General features: G+C 47.9%; 1 protein-coding gene and 1 long non-coding RNA gene across 3 annotated transcripts in view; both read right to left on the minus strand.

Moving 5' to 3' along the window:
• Nucleotides 1–25,038, minus strand: part of LOC132214212 (uncharacterized) — a 377,066-nt gene that overhangs the window by 216,766 nt on the left and 135,262 nt on the right. The gene's annotated exons all lie outside the window — the stretch shown is intronic.
• Nucleotides 1–25,038, minus strand: part of CRTAC1 (cartilage acidic protein 1) — a 130,919-nt gene that overhangs the window by 50,192 nt on the left and 55,689 nt on the right. For both annotated transcript variants that reach the window (XM_059660994.1, XM_059660995.1), the window contains one exon: nt 4,041–4,237. In XM_059660994.1, the coding sequence (XP_059516977.1) occupies nt 4,041–4,237 (197 nt within the window). The remainder of the gene's footprint in view (nt 1–4,040; nt 4,238–25,038) is intronic.

Raw genomic sequence — 25,038 nt, forward strand, 5'->3', positions numbered from 1 at the left:
CATGCAAATTGGTGTCACTCCGCTATGCCCACCAGCCAATCAGATGAGTATGCAAATTAACCCAACAAAGGTGACAGTTAATTTGCATACACAGGCATGGAGCGAAGACTGAAGGCTCCAGATGGAGTGAAGACTGAAGACTGAAGACTGAAGAGGCTTGGCTTCTCCGCTGCGGCCGGACCAAAGGCCTGGGTCCTGGGTACCAGAGGAAAACCGGTGCCGGCAGCCAGGGGAAGGAAGGCCTATTGCACAAATCTTCGTGCAACAGGCTTCTAGTATCTATATAAAAGGCCAATATGCAAAGTGTTCCCTTGGGAGTTTGACAGGGAGACTGGGAGTTTGATTGCTCGCTATGACGTGTGCTGACCACCAGGGGGCGGCGCGGAACGAAGGAAGGCCCTGGCCAGCAGCCAGAAGGCCCCAATTGGCCCAGATTGCCAGCCAGGCCTAGGGACCCTACCCATGCTCGAATTTTGTGCACCAGGACTCTAGTAAGTATATAAGTGCTTTGGTTTATCTCTTCTTGTCCCCCAAACCACATATAAGAGCTTATGAAATTGATATGATTTTTCCTGTTCTACAGATGAAGGGTTTGAGACAGAGAATCAGTTTGAGACTATGATTTTCACCTTAAAATCATACCTTTACCACTCAGACTCAAATATCCTGTCCAAGGTACCCAGTAAATAAAGCAAGATCCCAGGTTGTACAAACTGACCCCCTCACAGCACTGCTAGGATACAGGTCTCAACCCTCTTCTGGGCACTCCAGTGCTGACATTCCAAAGGCTGGCTGAGCGAGAGGACAGGGGCTGTCCTGCCACAGGTCCTTCTGATGCTCTGCCACAGGCTAAAGGAGCCCCCAGTCATATGCCCTGGGCAGGCAGGGGCTGGCTGGGAGCTCCTGGAGAGGATCTCAGGTTACCGCGGTGGGTAGGGTGGCAATGTCTGAGTGTCATGCCAGCTGGACCCTGGGAAGTGCTGACACAGCACAAATGTCCGGAGTCCACACCCCGCCCACTGTTGATGAATCAATTGAATCACTCAACTGAAAAATTAACTCAAACCCACAGACATCCCTCAAACCCACAGAAGGTCACGGGGAGGTACACGCCTGAAGCTGAGGCTGCGGGGCACCATCTTCCTCACCCCAGCCCTGGGGGCCCAGCCCCAGCCTCTCTGAGGAACACTTGTGCCCTCAAACCCAGGAAGCCCAGGACCTTTAGGGGGAGGGGAGGGGAGGACTCCATTTTGCCTGTCTCCTCTATTTTGCCCTCTGTTGGCAAAACCTTCTCTCAGGCCTAATGGCTTGTGTCTGGTCTGTTCTTCCTGGATTCACTTACCAAGTTTTAATTGTGCTGTTAGGATGCTCAAGGTCTGGCTGGGCTAGAGGGATGCACAAAATGACCAAGACAGGGATTTTTGCCCTCAAGGAGCTTAGAGTCCAAGGGGCTGGGCGAGGGTTGTCAGGTACCTAGAGAAATATAAGGTCATGTTGGGGAAAGAGTGTAAAATTCATAAGGGCAGGATCTTTCTGTTTCATTCACTGGGGGCATTCTTAGTGTCTAGAATAGTGCCTAGCACACAGTAGGTGCTTAATAAATATCTGTCCAATGAATGAACGCATTAGTGAATGAAAGGGGCTACGGTTAGGCTGAGCATGGAACTAAGGTGATTCTGGGATAGTGGCCCCCCTTTCTCCAATACACATGGAAATCTGATAACTGAGTCCTGTCCCCAGAGGTTTGGATTGGGCTGGACCGGGGCACACACTGGGCACAGGGAGTGATAAAAGCTCCCCAGGGGATTCTAATGCACAGCCTTGGCCTTGCACCACTGCTCTAGGATTCACAATGGGAGACTACGAGAGTGGGAGGGGCTGCTGCTTGAGAGACATCTGACGGGTCCCCTCCCAGGTGCTGTGCTCAGTGAGCGGGGAGGAGAGCCTGCCCTTCCTCTGGCGTCCTGCCTGCACAGCCCCTGTTGAACACCCCCTCCCACAGTTCTCCTTGTTTCTGTTTCCCTGCCCTCCAGCATCTTCCTGCGGACTCACCCTCTCCTCAGCCGTCCCTTGCTGCTGCCCCCCTCCTGACATTGCCCCACATTAAAGGGTTGATCAGCCCATCAATTAATTGTGCCCTAATCCAATCTTGGCTTGGTTGGCGAGAGGGCAGTAAATCCAGCTGGGTAATCATGCCCCGATATTTGTGTAGGGATAATTACTATCTCTCAGGCCTCACTTGGTGGCAAGATGAGATGAAAACCCATAAAACACCACGAGGGGCTGTGGCTCATTGTTTCTTGGCTGCACAAGGCTGGCTGTCAGCCAGCCAGGCCTGCCCGCCCCTGCCCCTGGCACCAGCCCCAGCCTCATCTCCAACCTCGTCCCCTCCCATTCATGCAAGTGGCAGGGCTCAACATCAGAGGCAGACTAGGGTCTGGACCCTGGCTTGGGCTCAACAACCAACAGGGGCCACACGATGGGCCTGGGGACAGCCAGTGTGGGGCTGGGGAGAGGAAGAGAAGGTGGTTCTCACAGCCAGGCAATCACCTGCCCCCAGGAGGTTAGGACCGTGAATACACAGGTATGAACCATATGGTATCATTCAGACCAAACCAAGAGCCTGCTGCCATCTGGAAGAATCCAGTGCACGTCTGAGCGGGCCTCACAGGGACATGAGGTCCTGCATCCTTCAGGAGGACGCCCTGGCCTGGGACTCCCCTGCAGATGTGATGGCCCCACAGGAGAAGACTTCATCCTAGAGCAGCGGTTCTCAACCTGTGGGTCGCGACCCCTTTGGGGGTCGAACGACCCTTTCACAGGGGTCGCCTAAGACCATCAAAAAACACATATATAATTACATATTGTTTTTGTGATTAATCACTATGCTTTAATTATGTTCAATTTGTAAGAATGAAATTGGGGGTCACCACAACATGAGGAACTGTATTAAAGGGTCGTGGCATTAGGAAGGTTGAGAACCACTGTAGAGTGTCTTGGTTAAAAGGATAAAGCTGGAGTAAGTCCCCTAGGTTTGAGTCCTGGTATTTACAAGTTGTGTGGCTTTGGGCAAGTCATGTGATCTCTTTGTGCCTCAGTTTCCTCAACTATAAAATGAGATGCACCAGTACCTAACCTCATCAAGCTACTGTGAGGCTTAAGTGAGATAATTATGATAGAGTGCTTAGATCAGGGCCTGCTTGCTATTTACGTACTGCCTGTTAACCATTTTTGTTACTATTATTTAGCCTTCTGTGCATCAATTTCTTTCCTCCATTCCTTAGGACCTTGCTACTCAGTGTGGTCCGTGGACCGTCAGCAGCATCATAGCCCAAGTGTATGTGAGCAGTGCAGGATCTTGGGCCCCACTCGACTGCTGAGTCAGAATCCGCATTTCCACAAGACCCCCAGGTGACTAGGATGGACTCTCTGGGCTAGAAGAGGCTCCATGAGCTCAAGGTCTGTCTTCCTTAAAGTTGTACCCCCATTGCCCAGCACCTCTGGCATGGAGCAGGTGCTCGGCAGGAATTTGTGGTGTGAATAAATGAGCTACGCTGAAAGCTGTGAGGCCACTGAAGGATTTCAAAGCATTTTAGAAAGGCCCCCTTGAAACAGCATGGAGGGCAATTACGGGCAACATTTGTTGCTATGGTGGCCACCTGGGCGAGAGTGCTGCGTGGTTGAGCCTGGCCGGAGCAGTGGGGAGGGAGGGGGGAGGAGGGGCTAGAGGACTGGAGGCTGCTCCTACCTACCGGGAGGCCAGAGGACAAAGTCTGAAGGTAAGGACAGGCTTTTGCTCAAGGCCCTCCATCTCCAGGCCCAGCAGCCAGGAGATGAGGGCCAGCTTCATGCACAAGAGGAGAAGGGGCTCTCCTGCTGGGACAGAGCGAGGTCCTGGAGGCAGCAGGGGACTATGTCTAGGGGCGGGGGCCCGTGACAGTAGCCTGAGAAGGGCCAGGGTCCCCAAGGCCCTGCTCCCAGCTGGTGCTGGGAGGAAGGAGGTGGAAAGCAGGAAGAGGCCCGAGGCCCCAAACCCTTACCTGAGAAGGCATTATTGGTGTTGAGGAAGTAGATCTCCTCACGGCCATCCCCGTCGATGTCACAGGCTGTGACGCCGATGGCGTTGCCCTGCCGGTCCCGCAGCGCATAGTAGGGGGAGCTGCGCTTGTCCACTGCGATGTTCACCAGCCGCTTCTGGGCCCGGTCGTACTTCAGAACCAGATTGGGGCCGTTGTACCTGGATGGGGGACGGGAAGGGGACATTGGGGAGGGGCAGTTGGGCCACCTGCCTCCACCTGACCAGCAAAGGGCTCAGAGTCCTCCCAGAGAGGTCAGTGTGGGGCAATTCAGCCCCACAGAATTCCTGGGGAGCCCTCAGCAGCTTGCCCTGGGGGCCCCTGGGTGTTTGGTGAGTGTCCATGAATCAGATATGGGCCCCGGCAAAGCGAGAGTCAACTGGGCCCACACGGGCCTCTTCCTGCTTTCCACCTTCATGGAACACAATATAAGGAGCAGGGGAGTGGAGGGGAGTGGGAAACCAGTGACAAGCCTTTTACCACAGGCTATCCCGAATAAAAAAAGAACCTCCCAGACACTTAGCTTGCCCATTTCAATGCCAAAGCCACTTTCACACTTATGATCTCATTCTTTTAAATCTAACAACAATTAGGGGAGGGCGGTGAGGAAGGCTGTCTAATTAACCCATTTTACAGATGAAGCAACTGGTGAGCTTCATCAGGGAAACAAAGGCTCAGGGAAGTTCAGTGCCCTTCCCAAGGTAACACAGCTAATAAGTGTCAGGTGCTGGGACTTGAACTCGGGCCCTTTCTGCTATCCCAAGAGCCCCTGCGTGACTGAGCCGAGGAGGAGCAGAGGCTTTGTGGGTGAGGATTGGGATGACTCTCTCCTGACGGAAGTCCCAGCGCTTAAACAGTATGTATGAAATGCGCATCTCAGACGGGAGATTTAGATGAATACATCTAAAGTCACTAGCAGAACCTGCTGGGTTTCTTTTTCTATGAAACTCAAAACCAAAAGATTAAAGTTCTCACCAGTCCTCATCTCTCCCGTTTCACTCCCGCAGCCCCATGGCCCCCAGGCATGGTCTTGCCTCAGGGACTTGGCTCTTGCTGCTCCCTCGGCCCAGGATGCTTTTCCTGCAGACGTCCACATGGGCGCCTCCTTCCTTCACCTCCCTCAGGCCCTGGCTCAATTGTTGCTTCTCAGTGAGGCCCTCTTGCCCACATTCCTGAAACCTGCAACCACCTCCACCCTGCTCTCCTTATTCCGCCCCCTGCTCCTCCCCCATGGCTGTTACCACCAGCTGACCATCTGTCTCTTCTTGGCCATCTGTTCCTTCTCTGTCTGATCCCACTGGAATGTCAGATCCACGAGGGCAGAGCTTTCTGTCTGTTTTGTTCCCCAGGGCCTACAACAGTGCCTGGCACACAGAGGTGCTCAATAAATATTTGTTGAATGACTGAATGAGGGAGACCTCAGAGCTCACGGCCGAGTCATAAGGGTTTAGGTGCCTCACGGTCGCTTTCTTCCCCTCGCGTTTCCATCTGGAGAAAGTGGCATGCCCCAAGGTCACCCCCCAGACAGCACAGCCATGAATGTGTGAAGGCCTCTTACTGCTCCTGGAAAACCAGCTTGCCAGGCTCTCCAAAGGAACCTGGCCAGCCTCCATGCACTAGTCCCTGGTCTCTTGCCTTTGTTCTAACCCAGGCATGAGCATCCTGAGTTCAGCTGCCAGCCTCTGGATGGTCTGGGGCAGAGAACACTTGGAGGGCGGGAAGAACTCCCCAAGGTCTTTGAGAGAAATCACTTCTTGCTTCCTTGAAACAGATCCAACTTGGCCCTCTCCTTCATCACCAAGTGCAGAGCCAGTGAAATTTGGGGGATGCTGAGCAACTGGCTGGGAGCCTTCTGGCACCCACAGTGTGTGAAAGGGGAGACAGAGCTCACCGGGGGCTGAGTCAGCACCGGGTGATGGAAGGTCGCACATTAGACGTCTTGACAAAGATCATCTGAGGGCTGTGTTAAGGACACGGCATGACCTGGGGACACTTCTAGGCAAGAGAGACAGTATACGGGTTCCAGCACTGTCAGCAGCTGGCTCCAGCCCCCAGGGACAGGAAGTGCCTTCTGGGTGCTCAACACTAGTCCTCCAAGCCTCTGGGTCTTCTGTTTGCCACTGTCCCTACTGCTCCTCACAAGACACGTAGTCCTAGGGTTCTGGGCCTCGTTAAAAGCACTTTCATAAGCATTGTCTCACCTGAACCCCACACAATCCCAGAAAGAAGGTAGGTAAGGCATTTTTCTAGAAAAAACCCCTGAAGGTCAGAGAGGCAAAGTGAGCTGTCCGAGGTTACACAGCTCATACATGGCAGTGCTGGGCCTCTGACCGTCTCCAGGGTCCAAATCCCATGTTCTTGCCATGTTGTCTATGATGCCAACACTCTCAGTCCTCTGCATTTAAAACAATATATTTCAGAAGGGAAGGGAGAGGGAGAGAGGGAGAGAGGGAGAGAGGGAGAGAGGGAGAGAGGGAGGGAGGGAGGGAGGGAGGGAGAGAGAGAGAGAGAGAGAGAGAGAGAGAGAGAGAGAGAGAAACAGACAGACAGACAGACACGGAGGAATATCAATGATGACAGAGAATCATTGATCAGCTGCCTCCTGCATGCCCTCTACTGGGGATCAAGCCTGCAACCCTGGTATGTGCCCTTGACCGGAATCAAACCCAGAACCCTTCAGTCCGCAGGCTGATGCTCTATCCACTGAGCCAAACCAGCTAGGGTTGCATTTAAAAAACATACATATTTTTATTGCTTTCAGAGAGGAAGGGGGAGGTAGAGAGAGATAGAAACATCAGTGATGAGAATCACTGATCAACAGCCTCTCACACTCCCAACTAGGGATTGAGCCTGCAACTAGGGATCAAGCCCGCAACCCGGGCATATGCCCTGATCAGGAATTGAACCGTGACCTCCTGGTTCATAGGTCAACGCTCAACCACTAAGCCACGTTGGTCAGGCAGTTCTCTGCATTTTTAAATTTTTTTCTGGCAGCCTTTCCCAGAGTAGTGATGGTGAGCAATGCCTGAGGATTTCATGTAAACACTGGAGATGATAACCCTACATTTCTACAGCACTTTACAATTTACAAAGAACTTCTCATCCTTGATTTCATTTGTTTCTCGCAGGTCTTGACTCTGCCAGAGGTTAGCTTTTGTGACTTTGGCTGGTCAGAAACCCATGTTCTGGGCTTCTCTTCCACAAAACAAGAGATTTGGACGAAATCAGAGGGTCACAAAAGGGATGTCAGTTCCCACACCAATCGGCCGGGGGAGCTGGATGTACGGTATGTGAGATTTCATGCTTCTTCTCTGTGACACCTGCCAGAGGTTGTGGGGGCAACTCTAGAAGTTCAGTGAAATGGGGTCAGGCAGTGGGACAGGGTCCATGTTCTTAAAAAGCAGATGTGACTTCATAATCTCCAAGGCTGGGCCAGCAGGCAGAAGTGAGGGGCTTGGAGGCAACTGGAAAGTCTGCTCGAGAGACACCAGCAGGGCACAACCCACAGTTATGTGAGTGCCATCCAATGCTGGTGCCAGTCTGCTGGGACAGGGCTGCGATGGGCAGGGAGGGGCCTGGGGGTTGGGTCCAGAGCAGCCTGGACGTGGGCTTCTGGCCCTGCCACTTTCTGGCGCTAACCTTGAGCTTGACACTCATTTCTCCAAGCTTCAGCTTCCTCATTACTTCTACTACATCTGTGGCTACATAACTCACAGGATAGCTGCGAGGATAAGAGTGTGTGACAACACTTGGTAAACTGTGAAGAGTTACACAGTTGTATGTTCTCATCATTATTACAGAAACAACCGAAGCACAATCTCGAGAACTCTCCAGTGATCATTTTGAGAGTTTCCAAACGCAATCTAGTATTTCTCTTCCAAAAACATCCCACCCTCATTGCTCATCCTCTGTGGGTATATTTCTTTATTGCCCTTTATAACTAAAGTTCTCAGAGTTGTTGTCACAAGCTGTCTCCACTGTCTCTCTACCCATTTACCCCACCCCAACCCACATCCTCCCCCGCACCCAATTCCAGCCAAGCCACTCTTGTTACTGTCATTGGGAGCTTTTGTGTGGCCACATCCATGGACACCCTTTCCAGTCTCCCTCAGTGTCCACCACACCACTTCCCTCTTAAAACACTGCTCTCTTGCCCCTGAGTTTGCCACCCTCCTCTGGTTTTCCTTCTCTTTCTCTCTCTCCCTCCCCCTCCTTTTCCCCTTGTAGGTTCTTCCTCCTCTCTCTGCCCTCTTGATGTTGGAATCCCTAGGCTTGGTCCTGGGTCCTCTTCTCCCCTCTGTCCCCTTTCACTAGGGGATAATATTCGTTCTCAAGACTGACAACTCCCAAATTTATATCTCCTACCCAAATCCCCAGTCCAAGCTCAGACTCATATATCTGACTGCCTACCTGACATCTCTCCTTGCACCCGCACAGTCATCTCTGATGGAACTATCGATCGCTCATCCCCCTGCCCTGCAATGGACACCCAGGTACTGACGCCAGAAACCTGGTGCCAGCCTTGGTTTTCCCACCCCCTTGTCTTCATATCTAATTCATCAGCCAATCCTGCCATTTCCACCTCTTAAAAAATCTTTCAAATCTTTCTCTTTTTTCTTCCCCCACTGCCACCAAAGAGGCTTCTTTCTTTCTTTCATCACTTGCCCTCATCAATCTAATCCCCCCATACCATAGCCACAGTCATCTTTTTAACACACAAATCGGGCCAGCCATTCTCCTGCCTTAAACCCTTTGGTGGCTCCCCATTATGTTGGAATGGAACCCAGACCCCTTATCATGCCCGGACTGGGAGCCCAGCTTGGTTGGTTGCCGGCTACGCTGACCTCCTCCAGTCCCTGGCCTCTCACAGAACTGCTCCCTCTGACTAGGACACTCTCTTCATTTCCCTCTGGCTTCTTCTCATTCTTTAGGTCTCACCATCAAAAGCAGCTCAGAAAAGTCTTCCCCTTGGGATATCCACTGTCCCACTCTTGTTTGGTTACCCAGGTATTGCCCATTTCTCCAGTAAACAATAAGCTTCATGAGGGCGGGGTCTGTGCTTGCCTTGTTCATTGCAATCTTCTCATTATCCAGTGCATAATGAGTGCTCAATAAATACCTGTAGAGTGAACGAAAGAGAAGTAGCCTATAGAAGGTACCAGATCACCGCTGGGTGGCTGAGCAAAAGCCTGACTGAGCCAAAGTCTCTTGATTGGTGTTTGCCCTCCACTTTTATTGTTCCCCAAAGATATACATTTTGACAGAGAGGAGGCCAAGGCCTGGTGTCCTGGATAAGAGTGAGAGAGAATAACAAAATGTTATAGGTACAGAGAATCAACCTTTTTTCTGTTCAGAATCACTGACCCATGTGAAAAAATAATCTTAGACAGCTACATAAAGAGAAACCAGATAATAGGATGTAATAATTATTGGGTCCCTGCTATATGTTCGATACTGCGCTAAGTATTATACATGAATAAAAATTTTTAAATTTGGAAGATATATAAATTACGCTATTTTGAAAAGTAAGAAGAGGAAACCTTTTTCATTTAGAAAGGAAAATAATGAAAAATATATAGCTATTCACCACTATAGTCAGGAGAGAGAGGCAGGGCAGAGAGAAAAAACAGATGTATGTATGCACAAAGAATGAAAGATAGAGACACATAAAATAAAATAAAAAAACAACCGTAGAAATTGAATGAAACCCTGAGCAGAGAGAGAAAAACACATGCTGAAACATAGACAGACTGGCTCATACAGACACAGAGACACGGAAAAGGGGACATGCAGACCTGTAGAGACAAATGGAGAGACCCCTGGGAATTTCAACAGGAACCCGAGATATTATCATAGAGAAACAACTCATCTCTGTGGTCATTTCCAGCATTTCCTCTAAAGGCATAAGGATGTATTTTATTCTTGGTCACTTCAATACCCTTATTTTATAGATGAAGAAAGCGAGTTTCAGAAAAAACAACTTTCCGAAAGTCAAATAGCTAATTGTTATATAAAATAAACCAAAGGCAAACTTATCCCTTAGCAGGGATCAACAAAATTATGGCCTTTGGACTAAATCTGGCCTGCTGCCTATGTTTGTAAATAAAGTTTTATTGGAACACTGATATGTTCATTTATTTGTATATTAAGTATGGCTGCTTTTGCTATACTGTAGAGTTCAGTAGTTATGATAGAATGTATGGCCCAAGAGTTGAAAATATTTATCATGTGGTTCTCTGCAGAAAAACATTTCCTATCCCTGACTCAAAAGGGTTATCAGCCTTATATTGTAGGTATATTAAAAGTTCTAAGTGATCAATATCAGAACAGAACTCAAAATTAGAATAGTGTTAGTAAAAATTACGTTGGGAGTCTGTACTTGGAAATACAGTTTTTTTGAGATAACGTGGTATTTCAGGGAGAGTAGCGGTTGAATGCAAGGAAGATGTTAGGTCTTAGGATGGAGACTGTGAAGCCAAATAATCTTTAGAGAAAAGAGACAGAAAAGTTGCTTAAGAAGAGAGCAGTGTTCTCTAGATGAGGCTTATCTAAGGCTTAGAAGTAAGAGCATGTTCCTTCCCTCGCAATGAATGAAGTGGTTAAAGGGGTGTGGTAGAGGATCTCCACAGAGGGCGGCCATCTTCTCTTTTCTCTGTGGGCACTTCTTACTCCAAGCAGAAAAAAGTGGAATCTATTTCGCTTCCCCTTGAATGAATCTGGACTTGCCTCAATTAGCAGCATATGGTAGAAGTGATGTTGGGCCAGTTCTGGATCTAGCCATTAAGAGACCTACGTTGGGTTTGGTAAAAGCCAGTCACCATGATAGAAATGTCACTACCTTGAGCTCACCATGCTCTGACACAGCCCAATCTAGCCTCATGGAGAGGCCCTGGGGAAGGGCACCGCGGCACCAGATATGTGAGTGAAGACTTCGTCAGCAGTTGAATGCAGCTGAGTTTGTGATACCAGCAGATGTCACGTGGAGCAGAAGAACCATCCAAATGAATTTGCTCGAATTTTTGACCCACAGAATTGTGGAAAATGACAAATTCTTTTTAAGCCACTACATTTTTGGAAAAGAAAGTACATAATGATGACCTATGATTTCAGACCCAAAGGGAAAAGGAATTTTACTACTGGAAAGTAAGAAAAAGTACTGTTCATAAGTCAGTGAAATTCTGTAGGGTAGCCATTTGAATTTCCAGTAGGCAGGTCTCCCCAAGGGATGCCTGGATCTGTTGAGTTGATACTTGCATCTCAGAATATCTGAGAATTTGTGCAGAGCCTGAGGGTAGAAGGGTAATAAGAAATACAAGGATTCCAGAAACCCGTTTTCTTACTCCTCATTCTCATTCTTCATTCTCTTTTAGCCATATCCATTTCCTATTTTGAATGTACAACCTTTAATATAGATGATTTTTTGTAGATGTGTGTCATGCTCTTTTTTCTTTGCTTACATATTTAATCCAGTGAAAGCCATTGAAGTTAAATAGGACCAGCACACACATGGGAAAGCATTCAAACAAAAGACTCACAAATTGTATACTAGGATAGGATATATCCAGAGGCCAGTTTAAAGGAATGGAGATTTTGGTAATGGGAAGGTTCTAGGTATGGTGAAAACTTTGGGGGTAGGGATTTTAAAGGGAAGTAAATTGGATAAGTGTGGAAAGGGCATCCATCCCAGAAAACAAACAAACAAATTTGATCCCTAATTAGGAGCTAACCAGGTTGGAGAAGACCTCACAAATAGAGGGAAAAGAAGGAGAAGATAACTTTAAGATGAACAATAAAAACCTTTGGTCCTAAGGAGCGGGTAGTTTTTTAAGAAAGGAATGTTTGGCACCAAAAGCTCAGAATAATCTACAGTGATGAGTGTCTGTAAGAACTCCATGCAGACTGATTGATCTATACCTTGTTCTAAAAGAGATCTGTGCTCAGCATGAGCTCTGTGCTCTTGGAATTTCTTATATGTTGATGAGCATGGAAGCACCCAGAAGGAAGCGCCCAGACTACCATTTGCAGTTCTATCCCCCACCATACGTGGACAATGCCAGAAAAAACAGGTGCTCTGGTCGTGATGTTGATGATGATGATGATAAAGACCATGACTCCATTCCTCAATACATGTTTATCTCACTAAACGAGGAAGACAAGGAGACAGGAGTTCCATAAAATATCAAAGAAGGAATTCAGGTGACAGATGGAGGCTATGGCAAGCAGGATTCTTTCGTTGCAAGTGGCAATCACTCCACATGCACTAGTTGAATAATTTATTGGCTCATATGTCCAAACGACCAGAGCATCAAGGGTACAAGTAGTCTTCTAGGTACAGGGAGATGGGAACCAGGGTTCTGACCAGAAGGTTTCAGGATCTCATTTCTCTTTCCCTCCTCCTCTTTTCTCTGTCTCTTGACCTCATTCTCTCACACCATCCTGCTTCACAAGGCTTGACCGGTGTTAACACTCTCAGCCTCATACTTCAGCTTCAACACAGAGTGGAGATGCTATCTTTCCTCAGTTCCAATGGGAAAAACTCCAGGGAAGGGCTATGATTGGCCCAGGTTGGGTCAAATGTCCATCCTCAGAGCTGGGAGTCTATGATTGACAGCCTTCAACTAGTACCAAACCTAGTGAAAGCAGCATCTCAGGATCCATGTATTTTCAGGAAGAGATGAGGAATGTGTCTCTAGATAGACAGTCATCCATCTGGGTCTGCACATTCTGGAGACAAACTTGCCAGGGCCTACTGTTGGAAGGCAATGACTCCCTAGAACCACCGAGTCCCTGTGTCCTGGAGATACATCTCAAGATCCTCCCATCCCCCTCTAGAGCCCCAGAAAGAAGTAAACACAGGAAGTAGATTCACAAAGGGCTCTTGGCCTCCTGCCTGCTCCTGAAGCCTCTGTTCCAGGCAGCATTGCTGGCTGTGGGGAGGCGGGAGGGCACTGAGAGTTGGAAGCGACAAGCCCGATGTGGGGCATGAGGGGACACAAGGTGAGCTCTCGCCCAACTCTGTGATCAACTCTCCACAGACTCAGGCAAATCACTTAACTGCTTGGACACAAAATACTTTACATCTCTATTCAAACTTTCTTCCTTCATGCTATCACTCTCTAGAAGCGTTAGCTAGAAAGCCATTGGTCTCTCTCTCTCTTTTGTTTGAGGAGGTGGGCCAAGTTAGTGGGGCAAATAGCCAATGGATACTTCAGTAAGGCCATGGGACACTGAGTTAAGTGATGGTTTCATCAAGCTCTGGGGCCTGTGCATGTTTGCGGGCAAGAGGAAAAGACCCAGGAGGGCAGTGGATTTAGAGTGTAACTAGGTAAGATGTGTAGAAGGTGGAGGGGAACAGCAGGTAAACTACCAGCAGATGGGTTAGGCTTGAAGTCAAGAGAAGAGGAGAGGAAGCCAGGATGGGTAAGAAGACAGGATGAGGTGGAAGATAGTGACTAGGAAGTTGATGCCCAGAGACCTTGGTCTGCTCATAGGTAAATAAGAGGTGAGGTTCTTAGCTGAGAGGAGGGTGCAGAAGTCACAGCTTGAGGAATGAGGAAGTTGGAATAGCAACCGAGGGGCTAATACATGGCCCCTTTCCATGGTAAATGGGGCATGCAGGGTGCACACCATGAGGCTGAATTTGGGAGATGCAGAGGGCAGGCGGCGGGACAGGATTAGAGTTACAGGTTGCACAGAAGATACAGGAATGAAGCAATCACAGCAGGGAGGCCGGAACAGGGCCCAGAGAGTGAACCTGGACCAGAGGGCACAGGGTAAGGTGGAGTAGAGGCAGGGCTGCCTCAGGGAGCCGAGTTCAGGGTGGGAGCAGGTGAGGGCAGGTGTTCAGGGCCTCAGATCTGAAATGGGCGCTGCCTGCTCTTGGCTCTGGAGAGTGGCTGGGTAAAGGAAGCCGGAGCATCTACTCTTGGGAGTGAGGTGGATTCTGTGGGGGCAACAAAGGGCAGCAGAAAGTGCCCTGGACATGGAGCTAGAACAGAAAGGCTGAGAGGCAATGGAGCTCCGTGGTGAGGAACTTAGCTCAGGAGTCAAGGGCAGACCCCTACTCTGCAACTCTCCAGCTGTGTAGGTTTTCCTGGACAAGTCACCCAACTGTTCCAAGCCTCAGTTTCCTGATATCAGCTCCCCTGCCATAGGGTTTTGCCGAGAATTAAGATAATACCTATAAAGTCATTAATACAGTACTGGGCACAGAGAAAACACTCAATAAGCACTAGTTAGTGTGTCTGTCTTCTTCTCCCATATACACTCAGTCAATGGGAACTCAATAAATATTTTTGAAAGAATGAGTTATTATGATTATTACCTGTGTAGCCTTGAGCACAGGAGACTGTGAGCTCTGTGGAGTTCTGGAATATGTTTTATTCTTCTGGCTCCTAACACAATGTTTGATAAAGGAACCTGATTACATTCACTAGAATTCAGTTTCCTCATCTATAAAGTGGGGCTAATAATATTTGCTCTACCTCAAGGTCAAATGAGATAACGCATGCAAACTGTGACAGAGCTGTAGGTTTTGCACGCATGCATATACATACACACATGCGCATGCGCGTGCCCACACGATATATGACTGCTGTCTGCAGCAGAGGCAGTGCCTGGCCCCCCCGGGGAGCCCAAGCTCTTCTACCCCATTTGACAGGAGCTGAGTGATAGGCCCATTGAGCTGCAGGAATGCCCTGTGAAAGGAAGATGATAGGAGTTTGTTGAGGGCCTCGTCAGAAGGCGGCTGTGGTTTTCTCCAGCAGGGAAGAAGTCGAGCTGGGCACTGGGCTGGACAAGAGGCTGCTTTAAGTCAGCCTGGCCTGATGCCTGGGTTGGACAACAAGAAAATAGAGGTCACCAGACAGGTCACAGGCCGTGGTGAGGAACCGAGGACAGACAGGTCTTGCCTGGTGAAGGGCAGGGCTGTTGTGTGAAGACAAGGACCAGGTGAACTCTTGCTGGTCCAGCTCATGGGGGAATAGAGATGGCCATCGTTAGCTTAGAAAAGGCCCATCCTTCTAGCCCAGGACTGTGTCCAATTAGAGTCTTAGCCCAGACTCTCTAGCTGGGTAGCAGGCCCCTCTTCGTGACCATGAGCTTCCCCCATAATGACTATCTGCTTGGAATTTCTCATATAAGTTACTGTTGGAGCCCCCCTGTCCCTTGTGCCTATCAGGATACATGGGCCAGGCTGTCCAGGCCACTGTCTGGATCTCCATACACTCTCTCCAGACCCTGTGGATATGCTGTCCTGATTGCGGGCCTCCACTCCCTGTTCATCCTGGGATCCCATCCCAATGGGAAACTCAAGTTCCTCTGGTTCTCCCTCATGCTGCAGCCCACGGGGCATGCCTGGCTGTGTCTTGTGAAATAATGGTTGGAGGAAGCAGCAAAAGCCTTCCAGTGGCTGTGAAGTGTTAACTGATGAATTAAACTCTTCATTTTGATTTGAAGGAAATAGTCGTAGAAGACACTCTTGCTTTAAAAAAATATTAAGCTGCCAACTATGAAAGGCATTCATTCGCAGGGGTCCTTGTTGCCAGGCTGGCTTGAATTCCCTTAGCCACGCATTAGTACTAATCAGAATCTGGCTGTGTGAGCAAATGTGCACTCGAGTTTAGGGGCAGAAAATGTGTGTAAAGTATTAGTGAGAAAGTACCAGACATACCTATTTATTCCTTAAAGTGCTTGTAGTATAAAAATGACCTATCTGGCTGGCAGTTAAAATAAACAGTTATTTTAATTACAAATGAAAGGTACATGACTATAATCTAAGATATTAGGTATCACAGACAATTTATATTTGAACCATCCATCTAGATTAAAGCCCCGCTCGAGCTGGTGCATCCTGATTACACAAGACTAGCAGGCAAATCCTTGCTCCTCACAGTGGGGGCGGGGACATGTGGCACTGGCAACATTTGAGAGCAGGTTAAAAATGCAAAATCTCAGGCACCAGATCTCTGTGTCAGAATCTGCATTTTAACAGATGACAAGGTGATTTACATGCACATTCCAGTTTGAGAAGGGCTGGTCTGGGTCAGTGTTTCTCCAGGAGTAGCCTGTAGCCCATGTACATTAGAAGTACCTGGAGAGCTTATTAAAAACGCAAATTCCTGAGCCCCACCCAGACCTACTGAATCAGAAATGTCCAGGCACGGAGCCCAGGAATCAGCATTTCAAACAAACTCCCATGGGGTTTTTCTTTTCGCAGAACTGTGAGACCTACCCCTAGTCCTTCCTATCTTATCGAGATCTATTAAGGACCAGTTGACATTCGATGTTCTGAGTCCAGTGCAAAAGGATTAGGATGGATATCATGTCTGCCATTTAGGGGTTTAAAGCGACATTGCTGTAGCTGAACATGTAGGGGACAAGCTATGGCATAAATACCGAGAAGGATTATGGTATTGACTAATTCACAATGCATTTGAGTCTCCCTTCTGCACTGAATACATGTTCTTCCTGAGGGGGAGAAAAACAGACATGTTGTCCTCATCCTTCCTACTTCTCCTGGAGCCAGGTGGACTTCCACCTAAGGGACCCCTCATTCTTTTGGGCTACTGGGCAGAGCTCAGCCCATGGCTCAGCATTTTGTTCCTTCAGAAAGAGAGAGACATGAACCATAACATTCTCTTTTAGAGATAAGAGAAAAATAGCCAGCATCTTTTGGAATTCAATGTATGACAAGTGGAGATGGGGGACATGTGATAGGAGCCTAGCTGAAGGCCTCTGTTGACTCAGAGCTTAAATGGCATGAAGGCTGGCCCTTAACCTTGGTCCTTTAGTGAAACAGTGTCTAAGTTGGGCTAACCTGGCCCAGATCTCAGGACTCATATGTGGTTACATAGTGCTTTCTGGTTTACCAACATTATGACTTTATTCCCTCATCGATCCAATCTGGTGGGGTCATTATTTATCTCCCCTCCCCCTTTAATGCAAAACCAGAGGTTAGTCATGTGCCCATCGCACAGCTGGAAAGTGGCAGGGCTGAACCTTGAATTTGCTTCTTCTAACTTCAACTACAAGCCTTATTTGTCTTCTATTCATGAACTAACATATTATTTTAACTAGACCAGGGACTCCTTTTGGCAAAGCTCGCTCCATATTATACCAGTGAGTGCAGCATGAGCACGTGATAACCCCTCAGCAGGTTTAGTGGCCAAAAAAGAGTTATTGCTTCTTTACTTTGCAGCTCTGGCAAATTCTCAGAGGTGTAGGTGAAAAATCAATGCCAGATGGCTCTCGTGGAGAAGATGCCACGGCTTGGCTGCCGTGGAATCACCTTGGGAGGAACGTCATCGCAGCTGAAGGGTATGGCAAGATCAGGCTGGACTCTGGACCACACCAGCCCCGCGTGGCAGCCCAGCCCTAACGTGGCTCAGCTCCACTTTCCATGTTCACGCGAACAGTGAGGTGAAATGAGGGAGGAGGAGCGGCAGAGAGAGCAGCATCCAGGAGGCTTCACTGCTTGCCCTGAGAGACCCCTCCAGGCCTGGATGTGGATGGTGATGAAGCTCCACGGTGACAGCACAAATAAGGCTCCTGTCCACACCATCATTGGGCTCAATAGATAAATGCAGACCTGCTGTCAGAAATGACAATCTGGGTGTTACAAATAACCGACTCAACGTCGTGATCGCTGGAGCTGAGGTTCAGGAGCAAAGTGGAAACCTGAGTGGAAATCCACAGTGGCCAGGAGGGATCTTGAAAGAGCTGCGAGGACTTTTCCAAAGCCTGCTTGCCCGCGTCCAGGAGTGATGTGTGCACCTCGGATGTATTATTATTCTCAGGATTCCGGCATGGGCTCCTCCATCTTTGTAGAAGACAATACCCATATTCACAGCATGTGCTGGGGCCCAGCTGGGGCAGTGCGCCCCGTATTCGTTTCCTAAGGCGCCATAGCAAATTACCAGGAACTGCGTGGCTTAAAATAGAAGTTGATTCTCTCACAGCTCCGGAGGCCAGAAGTTCAAAATCAAGGTATGGGCAGGGCCGAGTTCCTTCCAGATGTTCTAGGACAGAACCTCCTCCAGCTTCTTATGGCTACAGGCATTGCTTGGCCTGTGGCCGCCTCACTCTACCTTTGTCTCCATGGTCACATTGCTTCCTCCTTTCTCAAAACCCTCTCTGCCTGTCTCTTTTAAGGCAATATTGCATTTAGGGCCTATCCAGATAATCCAGGGTAAGCTCTTTTTTCTCAAGATCATTGACTTAATCTCATATTTTGTCATATAAGGTAATGCTCAGAGGACCCAGGGACTAGGGCATGGATGCATCTTTGCGGGGAGGGTGGTGCACCATTCAACCCACTACAGGCCCCTCCAAATTAACTCTTATTTTCCCAATAAATTATCAGTTAGGATCACAACAACAGTACCTGAGAAGTGTGCTAGGTGCTTCATATGCTCATTTAATTTTCCCAACAACTCGGGAAAGCCAGTATTTGTATTCCCATCACAAAGAAAGAACAAAGCTCTGAAGTCCATACTCCTTCAGAGTCTCCAAAGATTTTTGGTCTGTGTGTTTGGGGAAGAAGAGAGGATGAGCCCCTAACCTTCTTCAAACACAGCATTTCCACTCTGATCTTATTTAGATGGTAGGAGGGTACAGATTTCCTTTATCTTCCAAAGGGTTGCACTGAGAAAAAGTTCACAAGACACAGCTCTGCACTTCACAGCCTTGCATTGTTTGGGCAGGGACCCAGGTTCAGGAGCCGCACCTCTGGAGGCAGACACGCCTGGGCTCAAATCTCTTCTCTCCCCTAACCTTGTTCTCTGTCCCTGGGCAAGTTAGCTAACCTCGCTGAGCAGCATGTTTCTCACCTGTGCAATGGAAATGATAATAGAATGTACCTCAAAGGGTTGTCGTGAGAACGGAATGAGATAATGCACCTCAAAGGTTTAAATAGTGCTCCATAAAGAATAACTATTAATTTCATTGTTATCTTCATTGGCTTATGCGTTTCTTCTACTGATCAGTTCCCTTGATATTCAATCTGGGATCTCTTGAAAGTGGAAATGTTTATCCAGAATAGGTGAGTCCAGCTGTTTTTCCCTCACTTTCAGAGGACAGGTGGCATCAGTCCAGGGCAGTGATATGCAGTGTCACTCTTCCCGGCTCATGGAAGAGGACGCTGACATCCACACTATACCCAAAGGGTCTGAGTCACATGCATGGTGATGAATTCCAGGTGCAGCCCTAGACTCACACAGGAGTCCCCAAAGAGGCTGCGATGACAAAACTTATAGAGCAGTGGTTCTCAACCTTCCTAATGCCGTGACCCTGTAATACAGTTCCTCATGTTGTGGTGACCCCCAACCATAAAATTATTTTCGTTGCTACTTCATAACTGTAATTTTGCTACTGTTATGAATCATAATGTAAATATCTGATATGCAGGATGTATTTTCATTGTTACAAATTGAACATAATTAAAGCATAGTGATTAATCCCCAAAACAATATGTAATTATATATGTGTTTTCCGATGGTCTTAGGTGACCCCTGTGAAAGGGTCGTTCGACCCACAGGTTGAGAACCGCTGTTATAGAGGCTGGGCCCTGGAGTAAGGTGTGGGACTTTATTGACATCTGTAATAATTGCAAAGATTTATTTATCGACATCTGTGGGGTTCCAGATGACCTTAGGCAACTGCTGCCTCAGTGGCCAAGCGCAACTCACCGTGAAGTGCTACGTAAGTGGCAAAGGGATGCTCATGTGCCTCTGTGAAGGGCTTATGATTACATTTGCTTCCAGATGAATGAAACGTGAGTTCCAAGAGGCAGGCTGACTGACACCAATCTCTTCAACATATTCCAAAACAGCTGCTTTAAGCACAGGTTCTGATTGAATTTTGGAATGTGTCATAATGAGAGCTTAGCATTTATTGACTGCTTACCACCTGCCAGGCACTGGGCTGAGGACTTTATCTGCATGTTCTCACGCTCCCCCCAGTGAATCTATTACCCCTTTTTACAGATGAGGCACAGGAGGCCAGGGGCTCCTTGAAGGTCACTTAGTTGTGAAGCCGAGGTGCATGGCGCAGCCTGGGCTCTGCGGGAGTCTCTGCAGACGCCACGCTAAGACCCGGGCGGAAAGAACGCACACTGCCTGCCCCTGTGCATCTTCGTTTTGGACGGGATCTTATCCTGATCATTAAAAATGAATGTTCCATTCAGTAGCTGTGGTAATTAAGCAAAACAGAACAAACAAGAAAACACCGCCACCATCAACAAAACCCAAACTAACAAAAATCTGCCTTGGGCCAGATTCTTCTCTAAATCGCATAAATCTACAACTATAGGCTCCCAAAAGGAACAAGCACTCACACAGACCTAACCCGTTTCTCTGAAGGCACACTTGTGGGCCAGGGTGACAGATACGCTCTCAGATGACGGAGAACTTTCTAGAAAGTGCATGCTGGGAAGCAGGGCTCTCATTTTAAGAAAAGAGGCACCACACTAAGAGAAGGAAATTTCCAAAAAGACATTGGGACGAGGGTGTGCCTGGCTTTGGCGGGCCCTCTGCAGGGGGCAATGGTAGACATGTTAGTGAGGAGAAGGAGGTAACTGAATTGAGGTGTGACGAACTGCAGTGAGTGATAACAGAAGGAGTATGTTTTCACTGTGGCCCTGGGAAGGTGGGCTTGTTCTTAACAGCATTAATGATATCTGTCAACAGTAGAAGCAGCAGTTGATATTCACTGAATACTTGTTGATGAGTGATGTGCACATCAATGATCTTGTTTAATCTTCACAACAACTCTATAAGGTAGGAACTATTATTAGTCCCATTTTACTGATGATGAAACTAAGGCTCCGCAAGGTTAGGCAACTTGGCAGAGGTTGCACAGCTGGAAAGCAGCAGAAGCCCATTCAATGAACCTGGGCCTGTGGGATCCTAGAGCTCATGTTCTTACCCAGCTTTCTTCTTGCCTTTCACCTGGCTAGTCCCTGGACTTAGTCTCCTGAAGATAGTACGTTTTTGATGCAGTGAGGACTGCCTCCTTGCATTGACTACATCTATTGCATTATAGTGTGATGGACTCTCCACACACAGGAAGTGGGTTTAAAATGCGTGAGAGACTCACTGAGTAGGGGGTGGGTTAGGAGGTGATAGGGACAGGCTTAGAAACAGGAAGTGACAATGACATTCATTAATATGCATCATAACCTCTCACCACTTTCTGTGTCGATCAGAGTGTATTTGAATTTGGGGGGACTGGGGCAGGCCCTATGAGGCTCTCTTCCCTCCCACCCCTGTACCATCACCAAGGCTGCATAGGGGAAACTCTCCCTTCTTTGTCTCCTCTAACCCCTGCAAGGGGTCTGTGACAGCCCTAGCAGATAAGTGGGGGCTACTGGAAACAGGATACTAATACAAGTGGTAATTCCCTGGTAAACCTCTGGCTCCCTCAGCCCAGGGCACCTTAGGTGAAGGATGCGTTTTAAAGACAGAACTGGGCATTCTGTGCCTTCTCGGGCTAGAGGAGAAGATGGGCACACCACATGCCAGTTGGCAAAAGAAAGGGGACAATTTCTTCTCATTCAAAGTCATTTCAGTGCATTTATTGGCGATAGCAGTGAGGGGCATTAGAAATTAGTCACCCTTTTAAGTCAGCAGCGGTCCCTTGCTGCCCTAATCTACACCCTAAATTACACTTGGAGATCTAGAGCGTGTCGTCTTTTTAAAATTAATAAATTTTATTTTTTAGAGCAATTTTAGATTCACAGCAAAATTGAGCAGAAAGTACAGAGAGTTCCTCTATACACTCTGTCCCCAAACACCGACAACCTCCCCCATTGCCGACATCTGGCACCACAGCGGTGCATTTGTTACAATCGATGAACCTGCACTGGTGCATCATTATTGCCCAGAATCCATAGTGTACATCAGGGTTCACTCTTGGTGGCACAGTCTATGGTTTTGGAGCATGTCCCTTTTTTATCTGAGAGGAAAACGCATAAGATGACTGGCTGTGGCCACCCAGTAGGGAGAAGCTGCAGCTATTACGAGCCCCTAGCCCCTCGTTGGTGCTCACACTCACACCTTCTTTGCCAGAAAATACAATCAACTGGTCTCCCAGGGATCATATAATGAGAAGAGAGGCAGAGAGAATCCACAGGGATGAAACTAACAAGAACCAATTCCATGGCTTGAGAAAAAAGGGACCCCTCCCCACCCCTGCTGCTTCAAGGTGGACTGTTCCGTGGTTTATTCTCACCCCAGAAGACACCGAGATGAGACTGGAAGACTGGAAATCCGGCAGCAGCAGGACTGTCCCTTCAAATCTCAGGGCCCGTGTTAGCAGTGAGTCTAAAGAGCATCGGGTTACTGTGCGAGCCTGCAGATCAAGGGAGCCTGGGAGTCTTCTGGTTTCAAGCCCGGGATCTGCACGTTACCAGCAGTAAGTGTAGGATTGCTATAAGAATGACATGATGTAATAAGCATCAAGCCTGTGGATCAGGGGTCCCCAAGACCACCCCCAGATCAATGATTCCCTAGAAGGAGTCTCAGAACTCAGCATCCAGAACGCATGGCTAAGATGTATGACAGTGAGACGATGTAAAGTGAAATAAACAAAGGGAAAAGGTGCACAGGTCGAAGTCTGGAGGAACAAGCTTCCAACAGGCCCCTCCCAGGAGAGTCACACAGAATGTGCTTAATTCCCCCAGCAACAGGCTGTGACAACATGTGTAAAGTGCTGTCTGCTAAGGAAGCTCATTAGAGACTTGGCGCCCAGGATTTTTATTGGAGGCTGGTCACGTCGGCACACTCTGCCTAGCACATACCAATACTCCAGACTCCCAGAAGGAAAGCAGGTATTTGGAATAAAACCACAGTTTGTGTAGGCAGTTTAGGTACAGTGAGCTACTGGTATCGGTCCTGGGGATAGTGGGAACTCTCCCCAAATCCAAGTTCCCATCCGCAGGCCAAAGATCAACCTTGAAAGCGGGGTTTACTAAGGATAACGGCCTGCTCTGTTAACCCTTTTCTGCACAGCCTGCTTCACTGTTTGACACATGGTAGATGCTCGATAAATTGCAATTATCATTACCAGCAGCACCGCAGTTCTGCGCCTTTCTCTACAGGCGGAGAGCTCAGCATACCGACACTGGTGTCCTCCAAGTCCAACCAGGTACCACTTAGAAAATGAAGGACACGTGTGCACACACATACCTGTACACACAAGTGTGTATCTAAGATAAAGTAACTGCTCACATAATAAACCTTTTCCTCTTCAACTATTGAATGATTCTTCTCTCATCTCTGGTCTTAGTCTGCCACTTACAACTCTAATTAACATGTTTTTTTTGTATCTTCAACTGAGTTGTTGGTAAAAAACAAAACAAAACAGGTTCATCATGTCAGGACCAAGGACAGAGCCCCGGGCACTTGTCTTAAAGCAGGGGTGGGCAAACTTTTTGACTCGAGGGCCACAATGGGTTCTTAAACTGGACCGGAGGGCCGGAACAAAAGCATGGATGGAGTGTTTGTGTGAACTAATATAAATTCAAAGTAAACATCATTACATAAAAGGGTACGGTCTTTTTTTTTTTTTTTTTTTTTAGTTTTATTCATTTCAAACGGGCCGGATCCGGCACGCGGGCCATAGTTTGCCCACGGCTGCCTTAAGGCCTCCTTTTACTTAACGCTCTTGGATCAACCTTTAGGATGATTCTGCTAAAGGAATGATCATCTGCCTCATGGCAGCTACAATAATATGTGAGGAGGCCATTAACTGCTGCATTAAAATAAAAATAAACGATGTATCCAGCATTCTGCCAGTCCACCAGGCAAATGCTTGCTTGCAAGGCAACAAGGTTCGTTGTGTCTGCAGCCAGTGCTGGCTCCTGGTGATCACACACTGTGTCTTAAAAATTTATAAGCCATTTGTTTGAACTTAATGTTCTTTAATTGACAGATACGCTCTTTTTAAATGTTCTCTGTTTGAAACAAGCTGCCTGTTCTCGTCTTTGACTGTGGGTTCCCCAGCCTCTGGGATGCACCTGGTCTTGTGACTTAATGTCAGATGACCAGATGTGCACCTCACCTGCCTTTGGCTGCAGTTCCCTTAGTAGATTATTGGTTCTACCTGTTCAGGTTTGAAGGCCCCTTTCATGGAGAAGATGGAAGTCAACAGAAGTTCTAAGTTCTACCTCCTTTCTATCACTTGAACACTATATTCTACTCCCACTCCCAACAACCTATCCTTTGTTATGTCAAAGGAGAAATATAACAACGTGCAACACTGCATTCCAGGACATCAGTAATTAGGAAACACAGTAATTAAAGCCCACCAAAATTACAGGGGAGTCATTATACTATTCTGCCTACTTTTGCGTATGTTTAAAATTCTTCAGTATATTGTTTTTTGTTTTCTTTTTCAAAAAAACAATGAAACTGGCCCTAGTTGGTTTGGTTAGTAGACTGAAGTGTCCTGGGTTTGATTCCAGCCAGGGCATGTACCTTGGTTGCTGGCTCAATCCCCAGCCCTAGTCTGGGTGCATATGGAGGCAACCAATTGATGTGTCTCTCACATCGATGTTTCTCTGTCTCTGCCCCTCCCTTCCACTCTCTCTAAAAATGAAGGGAAAAATATTCTGGGGTGAGGATTAACAACAACAACACAATGAAAATGATTTCAGCAATATTAGAAAACATAAGTTATCGGTCTGGATCTTGGGTCAGAGGGACAGGAGGGGAGAGACTAGGCATGTATTCAGGAAGTAAATAAACCAAGTAGACACAAGATCTTGAGAAAATGATCAACTTCTCTAGGGCTTTACAATCCTGAACCCAAAAGCCAAAATGCACTTTTTCCCAGCACTCCCTCCCCTTGGGTGGTGATGACCTGAGGAATAGAATTCTGACCCCATTTAAGCTAACACCTCACTGCTCACAGGTATTGATCTTATGCCTTCCCTAAGCACCGACCCCAGGCTTGCATCTAATTT

The sequence above is a fragment of the Myotis daubentonii genome, chromosome 13 (genome assembly GCF_963259705.1).
Source record: "Myotis daubentonii chromosome 13, mMyoDau2.1, whole genome shotgun sequence".
Classification (NCBI taxonomy): domain Eukaryota; kingdom Metazoa; phylum Chordata; class Mammalia; order Chiroptera; family Vespertilionidae; genus Myotis; species Myotis daubentonii.